Raw genomic sequence first — 15,432 nt, 5'->3', positions numbered from 1 at the left:
TATCATGGCTCTCTTGAGTTTCCAGTTGTTTCTACAACTGATTTTTCTCCGATAGAGTGACTGGAACAGATACTTCTTTGTCACAAAAAACATTCATGAAGTTTGGTTCTTTTATGACTTTATTATGGGTTAACAAAAAAAGTGATCAAATCTGCTGGGTCAAAAATATACATACAGCAACACGAATTAGCAATTTCTTGTGAGTGATTATTGACTTGAACAATCATTGACTTGAACAAGTCAGGAAAGTCACTTGGAGCCATTTCAAAGCAGCTGCAGGTCCCAAGAGCAACAGTGCAAACAATTGTAAGTATAAAGTGCATGGCACTGTTTTGTCACTGCCACGATCAGGAAGAAAACGCAAGCTATCACCTGCTGCTGAGAGAAAAGTGGTCAGGAGGGTGAAGATTCAACAGAGAATCACCAAAAAGCAGATCTGCCAAGAATTAGAAGCTGCTGGAACACAGGTGTCAGTGTCCACAGTCAAGCGTGTTTTGCATCTCCATGGACTGAGAGGCTGCCGTGCAAGAAGGAAGCCCTTGCTCCAAAAGCGGCACCTTAAGGCTCGACTGAAGTTTGCTGCTGATCACATGGACAAAGATAAGACCTTCTGGAGGAAAGTTTTGTGGTCAGAGGAAACAAAAATCGAGCTGTTTGGCCACAATGCCCAGCAATATGTTTGGAGGAGAAAAGGAGAGGCCTTTAACCCCAAGTACACCATGCTTACCGTCAAGCACAGTGGTGGTAGTATTATGCTGTGGGGCTGTTTTGCTGCCAATGGAACTGGTGCTTTACAGAGAGTAAATGGGATAATGAAGAAGGAGGATTACCTTCAAATTCTTCAAGATAACCTAAAGTCATCAGCCCGAAGATTGGGTCTTGGGCGCACTTGGGTGTTCCAGCAGGACAATGACCCCAAACACACATCAAAAGTGGTAATGGAATGGCTAAATCAGGCTAGAATTAAGGTTTTCGAATGGCCCTCCCAAAGACCTGACTTAAACCCCATTGAGAACTTGTGGACAATGCTGAAGAAACAAGTCCATGTCAGAAAGCCATCAAATTTAACTGAACTGCACCAATTCTGTCAAGAGGAGTGGTCAAAGATTCAACCAGAAGCTTGCCAGAAGCTTGTGGATGGCTACCAAAAGCGCCTAATTGAAGTGAAAATGGCCAAGGGACATGTTACCAAATATTAGCGCTGCTGTATGTATATTTTTGACCCAGCAGATTTGATCACTTTTTTCTGTTCACCCATAATAAAGTCATAAAAGAACCAAACTTCATGAATGTTTTTTGTGACAAAGAAGTATCTGTTCCAGTCACTCTATCAGAGAAAAATCAGAGTTGTAGAAATAACTGGAAACTCAAGAGAGCCATGACATTATGTTCTTCACAAGTGTATGTAAACTTTTGACCACAACTGTAAATGGACATCTTTTGTCCGCGCGAATTAATTTCACGCCATCATCGAGTCGTGTTCTCTGCTACAAGGCAAGGCAAGGCAAATTTATTTATATAGCACAATGCAACACACACTTCGAAGATGCCTGCTTTCTCAACCGGTCTGCTTATGATCAAGGATTTGCAAAAAAGTGTCATTTTTGGATAGATGACTGATGACTTTGTCAAAGCAGAGCTGCTAACTGTTGTGGAATGAACAGTAGAAGGTAGCGACGTTAGCCGAAAGGTAACTCGAGGCAAAACCGATCGTGTTGTGGAATGAACAGTAGAAGCTAGCGACGTTAGCCGAAAGCTAACTCGTGGCAATCCCCGATCATAGTTGTATTGAGTTCATTTTGCCTACACTTATAAATTCGTCAAAACTTTTCTTTTATCCCAGGCAATAGTAGGTGGTTTATTTACCTGACATGCTTCAAATCATAAAAATAATAATAGCCTATATCTTACCAATCTTGTAATCTCGATGGTTCTTGTCTCCATTCCATGTCAGGTTGTCTGGGCACATTGTTTGCATCCTGATTAGCGTCTGGCTAAAACATGTACGGTCATAAAATCAACATAAAATTCCAACCTCCTCCTCTTCCTCCAACTCTTCAAAAACTTGGATCTCCTCACTTGCGCTCGAGCTATCGCTTATATCACTGTTTGAATCATTGTTTGAAGGGCTTTGTAGGGCGGCCGTATGGAGCGCTGCTGTCGCTGTTCTCGGTGTGGTGTATCACTTCCAGGTTCGTCCCCTTTCAGGCTCGAACTTTGGAAACGCGATTATTTTGTCAAATATACAACATATAAATTATTTTTTCATAATTTACTTGTTGGTGTACTTCACATTTGGTCTTTAAAATATCCGTCTATTCCATAAATGCTGCACGTATCCACGGATGAGTACACAGAGCCCTGACATTTTAACTGAGACTGTCTCAAAAGCCCATTTTCTTCCCTCTAATAGAGATAGTTCGGGTCGATCACTCCTGGTAACATGCGCCTACACACGTCCACAGGCTGTTTCCGTGCCTTTGCCTAGTCCTCACTTGACAAAAAGGCTTTTCTAACCCACTTACAGTAAGACTTGATACTAAAAAAAATAGGTTCTCTGTTTTTACGTTTCTGGTGCGGATTTGATGGGCCAAACGCTCGTTTCTTTATGTCCGTGCTCGTACAAGCATGTGCGCCATACAAAAGCTTAACACAGGCTGCAGTTACGCTTTAAGCCGTAGGTGGCAATCAAGAGTAGAAAAAAAAAAAAAGTAAAAAAACTTAACTCAAACTCCAGTGTGCCTCTGTCAGAGGTAAATAAATTAAGCCAATTGTATTGTTTGTATTCTTTGTTGATGAGACGATACTGCGTAGCACGGAGCTAAGCTAGTTAGTGATTATGCTAATCAGTGTCTTAAGTGTCCGTCTGTATTGTGTTTTGGAGAAGCATTTTAGCGCTTGAGTTACTGTTAGGTAGTAAAGTTGTTTAATTTCTTTTTATAAAGAAACCACACTCAAAAACCCATTCATACAACAACTAGTAAAGTTGTGTAATTTCTTTTTATAAGGCGGAAAACACAGACAAGACTGAAAAAGCAGTTTCTGCTCTTGCACTCCTCTTTAAAAGAAACTGCTGTATTTTAAGCTAAAACAACTGTTGTGTTTGATAGAACAATATGTCTATATGCTGCCATAGCAGATTCATGGCACATTAAGCACCCGAACTATTTTTAATTTGTCCGTTTTGCCCTGAAAACCCCCGTTTACAGACGTCGCGCAACTGCTTTTGTTTCAACCCAGCCATAAAACAAAGGTAATTAATTACATTTATTATTCAAAATGTCTGTCGTTTTTAGCTTAGAATCATTCATTGATCTCTTATATTTCGTTTAAAAAAAAAAAAAACGACTTTAAAAATCTCTTATATTTCGTTTTTTAAAAAAAACGACTTTAAAAAATTATTCACTCACATAATTTAAACTTTTAAACAAATTATGTCACAATGAAAAAAATGGCGTCTGTAAAAAAGTCACGGATATCTACCTCATAACTATCGCTTAATTGTATTTTTTTTTTGCTATTGTCGCATTTTCTCCGATGTTAGATGATAAGTAATTGATCCAAACAAAAAAAAACTTGAAAAAAAAAACGTTTAAAAGGGTAAATATATGAAAATCTCGACCACTCCTTGATGTCTGCGATTTCTGCATCGCGACCCTTGTTATATTACCATGTTTCACCCATAAAATCTCCCAAAAAATCCAGCTGTGGTCATTCACGGCTGTGTCTTGACACTCAGTGATACATGCTACATGGAGTTTTTGGATCGAAACAAAGTAGGTACGCGTTAATATCTCGTTAAAGTCATGGCGTCTGTAATTCTGTTCTCACGTGCTCTCACCTCTAGATAGGGTTTTGCTGTTTAAAAAATCTATTTGTTTAAAAAATGTCCTCCTGCTCAAAATTTTTCTTCCCCCAGAAAATTGAGATTTTAAGCTTTCAAATGATGTATCACACATGCATATCGGACAATTTTGAAAGTTGGCTAAATTGAGGGTCTCAGAGCGGAACTTCAAGTCACCTGAGTGTTTTCCGCCATAAAGAAACCACACTCAAAAACCCATTCATACAACAACTTAGAGTGTCCTTTCAACACAAGCTCCCATTCAAACTGTAAATTGTCAAACAAAAGAGAGTGCTTTGAAATTAGATTTGGATTGTATTTATAAACAACTGCTTGATAAAGAAAACTGATTCATTACAGTCCGTCTCCTCCTTATTCGATTTTGTTGCTTAATTTGTTGAAAGAAAATAAATGAGTCATTGACACAATTTATATCAGCTCTTTGCCCACAAGCTAAAAAAAAGTTAGCAGCACTTTTTTTATTTGAATGAACAGGACTTTTGTCTTATTTGTGTACTGAGAAATTATTTGTATTTTATATTCAGAACCTTTGTTAAAAATTTAAACAAGTTTCATATACTTAAAACAGTACAGTTGTACACTACAGTGCAGTTATGTCAAGAAGCTGTAATAAAAATTTTGACTTTTTCCATTAGGAAAATGCTGGGGGAAAGGTCAGTCTCGCATCAGCGGTTGTCCGTTGTAAACAAACCTGACGAGCCGACTGTCGAGGAATTCTCTATGTTGGCGGTGGTTAGCACGACCCACCCTAGCGGAAATGTTCCGAACAGTAAAGATCCCACTGGGAATGATGAGAGCTCACTAAGTGATGTGTCGGAAGAAGAAGGAAGGTATGGTTGATGTCTATCGTTGTGTCCTTTTGCACTAATGCACAGGGGTCAAGCCTGCCAGTACATTTTGTGTGGCTCTTGAAAGTAAATCATGTACATCGACTTCATGTCACTAAAATAACATTTGAACAACATTTCTGTAGTTTTCGATGAAAGGAAAAAAAATACAATAAAATTTAAAAAATAAATACAAACCCTAGCAGAAATGTTCCGAACAGTAAAGATCCCACTGGGAATGATGAGAGCTCACTAAGTGATGTGTCGGAAGAAGAAGGAAGGTATGGTTGATGTCTATCGTTGTGTCCTTTTGCACTAATGCACAGGGGCAAGCCTGCCCGAACATTTTGTGTGGCTCTTGAAAGTAAACCATGTACATCGACTTCATGTCACCAAAATAACATTTAAACAACATTTCTGTAGTTTTCGATGAAAGAAAAAAAAATACATTAAAATTGAAAAATAAATACAAATAATAAAAATGATGAATGAAAAGAGAATATTATAAAAACAAACATAAAAAGTTCAGATTTTTGCAAATTTTTAAAAAAATATATTTGTAAAAGAAGATGAACAACAATGTCTCTAGTCCATTAATCGACTATCAGTAATAGTTGTCGATTTATTTCATTCATTAATCGCAGCAGCCCTGGGTAACAGACGTAATGTCCCGCAAAAGGAAAGAATAACTACTATCTGGCCCATGATTGAAATGAGTTTGACACCTCTTAATTAAAGCATGACTGTGACAGGGAAATTATGAACCAAAGATGTATTTTGATCGAATAGCGTACCGCACGAGAGCTATTTTTAGACCGCAAGGCAGCGTGACGTCACCAGTGCAAACCGGAAGGGGGTCAACATAGAAGTGCCCAAAAAAAACAACATCATAGAAGTGCCCTCGAAGATGATCCATGGTAATACTGCTTGTTTACTGCCGATGTGTGCATTTATGTGGATGCTTGCGAAAGCGTACTGAGCATTTTGTAAGACATCTCGCCACGTAGAAGGAATCGCAAAATACCTGTTATCTCTCAAAAGAAGAACCTGCAAAGTAAACACTGCTGCTATGGAACTCCTAGAAAGTACTCTAGACATTACGGCAGTCCACATATGCAGGATGTTTTCTTCATTCGTTTCCTGAAGCCAAAAACTAAAAAAGAACCAAAAAAGAATAAATGTGAACGATGGATCAACTTATGCTGACGTTGAAAAGACCAGTTTAACGCAAGCAACGTGAAGCCTTCATATGTAGTAAACATTTTGTTGGGGGGCTTGGTCCTATAGATGACAATCCATTGCCTGCCACAGCCTGCCCCGAAGAGGTAAGCCATTTTGATATTTTTACTTATTTTTTGGCTTGGCGTTTTGCCATGCTGCTCCTGTCTCACAATGAATGACCTGAAAAAAAAAAAATGGTATCTGACTGCCACTGTTGTTCTGACTTGTGTTACCAACAGTCAGATTGCCTCACACATCAATGGTGATATTTATGAACAATCTTTTTTAATTAGTTGTTGAGAATTGGGAATTAAGAATTTGTTGTTGAGAACCAAGGCTTCACTAACAGAGACATGTTTGAGAAATAATAAATAGGAGTTAGCAGAGTTATTGTGACCTTGGTAAAGAATTTTGGCATATTGTTGCAGACTGAACGTGGAAAAGAACCAACACCACAGCCATTCGCAAGCACTACAACGACAAAAAGGAGAGTGGTGGACTTGGCAAATACTCGACGCAGCAAACATCTTGTTGGATCTCTATATGATGTCACTTCTCGATGTTACTGACACAGAAAAAAATTAATTGATCAAGGATATTGTTTGATGATGTAGTGTAAATCCGATTGTCATACTGTATATATTAAAGTAAGCGATGTTACACTATTTTGATGTTTGTATATTTGTTCTTTCAAACAACAAATCGGGAGTACTGTATTAATGAATTGGCCCTCTCAATATACACTTTTCCAACGACATGTTTAATAACATCAGAATACGGTGTAGTGAATAACTGTACATTTCATTAATCATAAATTTTATTGCCACTGAAATTATCCATTAAACTTTAGTGAATAAAGCATATTTTATTCTCATGTAGGCCTATTTTCCAAAAATACAGATATTAAATATTATATCAAATTAGCCAAGCCAAAAGGTAGGTTCTAGATCTAACATATTTACGCTTTCTGTTGTAAAGAAACCACCTTAGTAAGGGGGAAGTGTAAATAAAATGATAGAATTAACATTTGTTATTAATGAAAAAAATTTAATTGTTGTTGGCTGTCACTGAGTTGCATTTGTGATCGCTATAGCAATATAAATTGCCTCCAAGTACTGTCGGAGATGTAAGACAACCACAGGATATAATACTGTATATAAGACAGACAGGGCATATGGTGGCAATGTTAGTAAGAAAAACAAACGGTGTCGACCAGGGGTGAAAGTGGGCCAGAACGGTCAGGAACGGAGTTCCGGTATAAGATTCAGGGCAAGAACGCAGTTCTGGTATAAGATTCAGGGCCGGAATGCGGTTCCGGTACACGGTGCTTTGATTCCGAAAATCTGACGTCAACTGTCAAAACGCTATGTTAAAAGATAGTTAGCTCTCATTGGTTCAAAAGTGCATGTTTTCTGGAACAGCAAGAAAAAAAGGCCCGCCCCATCCTCGACCTGAGGTCGCTAAATTGTTACCTCAAGTGTCTGAAATTTCACATGCTTCGCACGACGGACGTTGAATTGATGCGACAAAAAAGGGCAATGCAACATAAAATGGATTAAATCTTTAAGAGCAACGAAAGAGTTGAGGAGGCTTATTTATCATATATAGTTTTATTTGCTCTGATGGGGAGGTTCAGAACATCTCAGCTGTCAAAGTGCACTTTGGACTTATATTTCTTCATTTATATTTGGCTAGTTATTCATTTCCTTATGATTTAAAAAATTTAATGTTTGCGTGAGCTTCAAAATATATTCCATTTCACTCTGCATAATATAAGTCATTTGTACTTATTTTTCTGAATGTAGGTTACTTATATCTTTATTATTATTAAAAAAAAAAAAGTAAATGTTTACATTAACTTCAATTTTAATATACATCATATGTCCCTAAGTAGTTAAAATTGAGACTTGGCATTTAGTATGTGAGGAAATGAGGGAAAATAAAAATTAGGAGATGGTTTGGGTTATTGCTGTTTTTGTTAACTTTTATTTTGCAAATCATTGAAAAATACAATTTTGAATGAAAATCAGTTTTTGTATGTGTTATAGAAATAACTGTGCTAAAACAGTTTTCTTTGCATTTCAGTAGTTTAAGAGGTTTTAGCACCCCCCCCCCCCAAAAAAAAGAAAGAAAGAAAAAGAAAGAATAAATAAATAAAATTTATGGCTCCGTGGCGACCTTCACATCGGGGAGTTCCGGCAAAAAATTCTAGCCACTTTCACCCCTGGTGTCGACATAATTTTGGGACAGAATTAGTAGGTTTAGCTCATTAGACATCTTGTTCGTACACTATTTACATTTGTCTAGCATGAGTGACACGGGCGAGTATGACCCCCCCCCCCCTTAGCAACAGTTTCTAGCTTCATGAATATTAATGAGCAAAGGGTGACGTATTACATGCGGCGCACTATTGCTATAATTTGCTCTATTTCTGCACACAAACAAAACAAGAACCACGGCATAATTCCACTTCATCAACTCAAATATGTGATAGAAACATATTTGCTTCTGAAGTAACCTTCTGTATCTCGGCAGGTGGCAAGCCAAACAAAAGCCCAAAAAGCAGGTAAATATTACAGTGATCTGACTTCTTTCTGAATCTGCCCTCAGCTTTAAAAGTGAAATTCAATATAGTTGTCAGTCAGGAAAGTGAATTAAAATAACGTGTTACGGTTGACTCATTCAGCGCATTGACGAAATAGAGGTCTCCGAAGAGCTTGATGAGATCACATCTTCATCAGATTTAACTTTTGAGGACTGTGAGCTCCACTGTTCTACCCATCAGGGTATGTCCTATGTTCTTGCAGAGCTGAATTTGCCTCCAAATAATGCTGTTACGGTATATTGGAACTAGAGAAGTATTTATGTGCATGTTGTAATTCGCTTATTCTTTCCAGAACGCCCATTTAAGATAAAAATGGAGGATATGCCACAACACAAGCTCCCCATTCTCAGGCCAAAAGACCATCATGCCTGTGCTGTAAAGATGAGCAAACTCAAAAGTGAGAAAGCAGACTTAAGGAGCAAAATGGAGGAAGTTAAAGATGGTCAATGTGTTATGGAGCATAAACACATGCAAATGGAAACGGAAATCACGAACCTCAGGTATGGTCTTTTTCTTAAGGTAGTTATTGGAGCTGTTCAGCATCCAAGAAAGTTTTGATCTGTGTTTTTGTCAACATCAGGCTATCGTCGAAACAACAACAAGAGGATTGCATTAATACCATCAGAATGGCCCACCTGAACAATGAAAAGGTGAGGAACAACGGTAAGGTTACTGGGAGTTTCGGAGTGAAATTGTGGATTTGTCAATGATATGACCTGGATTTGTGGCTTGCTTTTTCATCTACCCCAGCTTGAGCAGGAACTACGACAAGCCCATGTACAGTTATCTCAGGAACGTTGTGCAAATGCACAGCTACAGCAAAAGCTAAAGAGCCAGGACTGCAAGCAACAGACCATAGAAGAAGACTACAAAAGAGCCAAAAATAATGAGGTATTTCACAAGTATTTTAATAAAACGCAATCAAAAGTGCTTTGCCAATGAGATACATTATCATTGAAGGTTTTTCACTCTGTCTTGGTGCCTTAATCTTTCAGGATTTACTGAGATCGGAGCTTCAGGCTACCCAGACGCACACTAGCAACAAACAGAGAGACCTTGTCGAGGAGAATGAACGACTCAAGGAACAGCTTGAAGATATTCACCAAGATTTCAAACTGGCAAATGACAACCAGCACCAAAGTGTCGTGGAATGGAACAACGTGATTACGGGATTAAAGTGTGAAGTTACACTCCTGAATGCCAGGTTGGAGGCTCAGTGTCAGGCTCATAGTGTTTTGGAAGCCGAGGCTCAGAGCGTCCGCAACCGCCTGGCAGAGGCCGACCAACTTCGCTCGGAGACGGACAAAGCTCTGCTCCAAGAAAAGGAGGAACAGCAGAGACTAAAAGACAAATTTGCAGGTTAGTATCGGTGGGATTGAAATAATTTGCCAGTTTATTTGACCATTTTTGGTATATAGTAGCAACACACAACTTCAAACAGTGGTTATCAAATATTTTGCAGCGCCGTGAATGTCCTCACAGTTCAAATGAATGTGGAATCAGTCGCCATTAACTGCAGGCAATGAGTTAAAAATACATTACTGTAATCCTCCAAAATGTTCAGAAAATAAGACAATGGTTGTATTTTTGTTTTTATAACCATAGTTTGACCATTAACAATACACTTAGATATTACAGGAAAAAATTGGCAATTCATTCAAGAATTTAGTTCAATGATATATGACAGTTCGAAACTGTTCCTAAATATTTGAGATTTATAGTTTATCTTAAATAAATATATATTAAGGGAGTGCCAAAAAATTGATTATTAGATGCGTCCCGATTCGACACGTGACGATTCGATTACGATTCATGAATGTTCAAAAACGATGATTTTCCCTAATAACTTAATGACAGCCGCTCATAGCGCAACGAAATTCAAGATACGTCTGCCACTCAGACACCTTTAACGGACATTCGCACAACGTTATGATAGATGCTGCCGGTTACTGAGCGAGAGATTTACTCCTTTTCAAAAGACTGAAAAATAAATTTGTGTATGAGACAGGCAGGAACCCGGCGGTCGCGCTTCTGTGCGCAAGTTAGAGGGGAAGAGAGATAGTTCGATGATCCTTGTTTTTCAGTTGTCCAGCAGTAGATTCAAGTCGTCTTAATTGGAAAAAGCCCCTATTGTTTTGCTAAATCCCGTGTCCGTCTATCAGGTGAGCACACAAACCCTTTTGTACTGTTTAGCCTTTGTTGTTGTTTTTGAGATGTTACTAGTTAGCGGCATGCGCCATGCTAATTAGCGACTTCGCTCGATTGTGCGTTGTTTGTTGGTGTACATAAATTAATCCAGATGCAGAATGTTTAAAACCAGGATTAAGTACAGTTGTAACACTACAAACATGCAAAATAGTACAGAAATCTGTGAAAACAAAGCATATTGGTTAAAAGAAATCTTATTTCTAAAGACACTTTGTTTGTTTCCAGAAAATGTGGAAGTCATTCCACCAGTTTAAATTTTATAGTATTAGTGAGAAAAATAAGTACAGCCTTTGAACTGTTTTTGCACCTTCTTGTGAAAAAGAGTATCTCAAGGTCAGCTGTGTTTTGCATAGGCATGTTGGGAAATAAGTACTGCCTTTAAAATGGTGAATGTTTTTGCACTTTCTTGTTAAAAAAAGAAGAAGAAAAAAAAGCAGTTTAAGGGCAGGTTTTTTTGTACGGGCATATTTCCATCGTTCCTATTGAATCGTTAGGATATTTTAAATAAATAATAGACATAAATTTGTTTGGCTACTTTATTCATTTGTAATGTGCGATGCATCGATAATCGTGATAACCGTGATCATCGTCAACACAGCGATCATCGTTCAGTAATCGAATCGTAGCACCCTGAATCGTCATCGTATCGAATCGTGGGGTGCCTAAGATGACACACCCCTATATGCACTATCGGGGATATTGAAAAAGGTCATTTGAACATTTAATTTAGTCAATTTATCATGTACCACTAGAGCACAGGTATCAAACTCAAGGCCCAGGGGCCAAATCAGGACTGCTAGATGTCCAATCCATTTTGACTGGGAGAGGCTGAAGGCAAAAGATAGCGAATGATCCCTGACAGCGCTCCCAATCAAAATGGAGCGAATGATCCCTGACAGCCCTCCCAATCAAAATGGATTTGACATCTACAACCATCAGTTGCACTGGATGATCAGTACAGTACTCAGAACAATTCTCAGAGAAATGAATTGGTCATCAGTTTTAAATGATGTTTGTCAAGCTATTAGTTAAAGTTAATTGTGACAGTCACTTGACGAAAACATAATTCAAAAAAGTGACACCAGGTTGAAGGAAATCTTGTCACCCGGTCGTGTTTTTCATAACATAGCCAAGTTAAGGAAAATTTAGACGATTGGATTAGATTTTTTTTTTTTTTTTTTTTTTGATACTTGAAACTTTTGTGGAATACTCGATGTTGCTCACCCTCACCTCATCTCCAGTGGTCCCTGGATGAATTGTGTTTGAGACCCTTGCTCTAAATAATTCTTGAATAGGTTTTGCAAACTCTGACATATATTAGCATGTTTATTGTAAGCTCGCTATCTTGGATACAGTTTTGGCATTGCTATTAATTTGATTCTCTCAAAAAGCGTCTTAGTGTGTTTTACAATGGCGTACCGCAAGCAACACGTCACTTCTGCTCATTAATATTCATGACATTAGCTACTGTTGCTAAGTAGGGACAATCCACCGTTTGTCCCTAATAGGAAATGAATGGAAATCCTATACGAAGGAGATGTTTACATAGCTAAACCTACCAAATCTCTCTGAAAATGATGTGCCTGGTGCCAAATTGACTGGCAAAGATGTGGAAGAACATAAAAATGTTCAGTTAAAGAGATGGCTTTAGTGTCGAAGGCTGAAAAAGACGAAAAAAAACGAGCCGACCTAAGCATAGCTTTAGCTTCTTTATCGACGCGACTGACAATGACAATCTCCTGTTTCAACAAGCTATCCTTTATCATCAGCCCTGTCTTTCTTATATATCCTCTGGTTGTCCTATGTTGCTTACCATCCTTGGGGCTAATTTAGTTAGCTTTGTGTAGCGATTGCAAATGCTACTCAGTGACAGCCAACGAACACTTTTAATTTTTTCATGATATATATATATATATATATATATATATAACAGGAACGGTAACAGTGGCAGTCAGATACCATTGTAATTCTTTTCAGGTCATTCATTGTCAGACAGAAGCAGTACGGCACAACGTTACGCTAAAAAAACCAAGTTAAAAATATAAAAATGGCTTACCTCTTTGTCCTCTGAAAGACCATGCCAACCCAACATAATGTTTACTGCATATGAAATGTGAATGGATTCACCGAACTGGCGTTAAAGTCCGCGCAAGTTGATTCGGTCTTCACATTTTTTCCTCCCGAGTTTTTGGTTTCCGGAAACGTATGAAGAAAACATCCTTCATGTGTCGTAATGTCTAGAGTCGTTTCTACAAGTTCCAAAAACGAAATGCGTGATCTGCATGTTCGTTTTTGAAAGATTACCGGCGAAAAGTAGCACAAATTACGTTGTGTCTATGCGAGGGCGGGTCTATATTGTCCCACTTCGGCTTTACTTCAGCTTTACGATGCGACGTCACGGTCTAAAAATAGCCTGCGTGCGGTACGCCATTGACGTTAGCTCTTCCTTGTTAAAGACAACAACCGTTACACGGCGTTTTAGCATTTACAGTAAAGGCCTGACTTCACTGGTCCTAATTAAATGATCTGTTCAGGTGAGATGGCCAGTCAACGAGAGGTTGTCGCCAAACTAGCCCAGAAGTTAGCCAAGGCAAAGGCACATGGCAACACGATGGAGAATGAGTTGCATACAGTGAAAGTGATGCTGTCAGATAAAAATGCACAGATTGCCACCTTGAACCGTGAGATGGAGCAGATAAATGTGCGCATTAAAGAACTGGAAGCTGCTCTACAAACTGAGAAGGACTTGGTCAGCTGGGCCGGAGCACGGCAAGAAGCCACACAGGATCTCCTTGGTCAATCCCAGAGTGAAAATGTATTGCTACGGCAAAAGCTGGAGGAGATCCAAAAACAATGTGTAGCAAAGGAGCTCGCTGTAGCAGATGCCCAAAAGTGTTTCAGTGAAATTTTAGCCAAACTTCGTTCTGACTGTGAGGACAGAGTACAACTCGTGCAGGACAGAAATCAGGATCTAGCAGCGAAGGCACATGAACTTCGAGAACATATGCACCTTTTGCAGGAGGAGAAAAATGAAAGAGAAGTGCGATATCATTCTCATACAGTCAAATAACTTCATTCTTCGGCAATCGCTTTGTCTAAATATTGTCTCTGGATATTCTTTCTGGTCCAGGCAAGTCTAAGACAGCTGCGAGCACAGTTAGCAGACTCTATGAAGAGGCTGTCAAAGTGTGAAGCTTCTTTGGAGCTGCACATACGGTATCGGAGTGAAGCTGAGGAAGAGAAAATCCGGCTTCACAAAGAAATAGACAGGGTTAAAAAAAAGGTACTGGGAGCAGATTCTATCTCTTTGTAAATGTAACATTTACTTGGGATTTGTTTTGTAAACATTGCTGATGAGGCTTGTGCTATGTCATGTAGATGGATGAAAAAGAATGTCATTACATACTGGTTGAGAAACAGGCATCCGAACTAAAGACTCGTCTAGATGAAAGAGAACAGCAACTCTGCATTTCTACTCAGAAACATAAGGAGGCGCTGTCACTCGTAGCTGCCGGCAATAACGCTGTCAAACTACTGGAAGAGTCAGTGCAGAGGTACTTGACACACAAATGAAACACAGCTATGGGGAAGTGGTCTGTTTTTGTCTAATAATATTAATAAGGTTGCAAAACATCAGAGTTCACCCAAGTGTTGTACAGTCAAATGAATACACATAACAGATAAAATAAAAATAAGGTGAGCATGTTCTGTCTTAGCATCATCTTTAAATAATTGCCACGTTAATTTCATATAAATTCATTCAAATTATATTTTTTAATTTAGAGAAAAATAATGTTATTATTTTAGTCTATGTAAGGGCCAACTCATTTTTTGGAGATTAAAATTTTGACACTGAGCCAACATTTTGGAAACCTCTGAACTTTTATTCAGGATGTTAACGCATTCACTGTCATTGACCGCGATAGACATCAAATCAATTGAACTGGGTTGGCTGGCATTGAATGATTTCAGTGCCATTAATGGCGGTAGACTTCCGGTCCATTTGAACTGGGAGGGCTAGCAGCGACCAAACAACAACAAAATAACCCTTATATAGGGAGAGTTGCTATTTTTGGCAATTAAAAAAAATAAAATGAACCCCATAATGACCTGGCATCCAGGTACAGTGGGGAGAACAAGTACAGTTGTGGTCAAAAGTTTACATACACTTGTGAAGAACATAATGTCATGGCTCTCTTGAGTTTCCAGTTATTTCTACAACTCTGATTTTTCTCCGATAGAGTGATTGGAACAGATACTTCTTTGTCACAAAAAACATTCATGAAGTTTGGTTCTTTTATGACTTTATTATGAGTTAACAGAAAAAGTGATCAAATCTGCTGGGTCAAAAATATACATACATGAATCTGAAAAAGCGAATCATTGACTTGAGCAAGTCAGGAAAGTCACTTGGAGCCATTTCAAAGCAGCTGCAGGTCCCAAGAGCAACAGTGCAAACAATTGTTTGTAAGTATAAAGTGCATGGCACTGTTTTGTCACTGCCACGATCAGGAAGAAAACGCAAGTTATCACCTGCTGCTGAGAGAAAATTGGTCAGGAGGGTGAAGATTCAACCGAGAATCACCAAAAGGCAGATCTGCCAAGAATTAGAAGCTGCTGGAACACAGGTTTCAGTGTTCACAGTCAAGCATGTTTTGCATCTCCATGGACTGAGAGGCTGCTGTGCAAGAAGGAAGCCCTTGCTC

The 15,432-nt window shown here is 38.6% G+C and overlaps 1 protein-coding gene across 3 annotated transcripts in view; it reads left to right on the top strand.

The window, feature by feature from the left end:
- Positions 1-15,432, top strand: part of LOC130916540 (ankyrin repeat domain-containing protein 26-like) — a 52,218-nt gene that overhangs the window by 29,887 nt on the left and 6,899 nt on the right. For all 3 annotated transcript variants that reach the window (XR_009063305.1, XM_057837338.1, XM_057837337.1), the window contains exons 14-23: positions 4,501-4,695; positions 8,449-8,479; positions 8,600-8,699; positions 8,811-9,018; positions 9,099-9,168; positions 9,269-9,409; positions 9,514-9,877; positions 13,261-13,766; positions 13,857-14,009; positions 14,105-14,280. Coding sequence is in view for 2 of the 3 variants with exons in the window: in XM_057837338.1 (XP_057693321.1) it covers positions 4,501-4,695; positions 8,449-8,479; positions 8,600-8,699; positions 8,811-9,018; positions 9,099-9,168; positions 9,269-9,409; positions 9,514-9,877; positions 13,261-13,766; positions 13,857-14,009; positions 14,105-14,280 (1,944 nt within the window). In the remaining variant the exon portion in view is untranslated. The remainder of the gene's footprint in view (positions 1-4,500; positions 4,696-8,448; positions 8,480-8,599; positions 8,700-8,810; positions 9,019-9,098; positions 9,169-9,268; positions 9,410-9,513; positions 9,878-13,260; positions 13,767-13,856; positions 14,010-14,104; positions 14,281-15,432) is intronic.

This window comes from Corythoichthys intestinalis, chromosome 5, assembly GCF_030265065.1.
Source record: "Corythoichthys intestinalis isolate RoL2023-P3 chromosome 5, ASM3026506v1, whole genome shotgun sequence".
NCBI classification, from domain to species: Eukaryota; Metazoa; Chordata; class Actinopteri; order Syngnathiformes; family Syngnathidae; genus Corythoichthys; species Corythoichthys intestinalis.
Note: the sequence above shows the minus strand (reverse complement) of the source record. Positions and strands in the feature narration are given on the sequence as shown.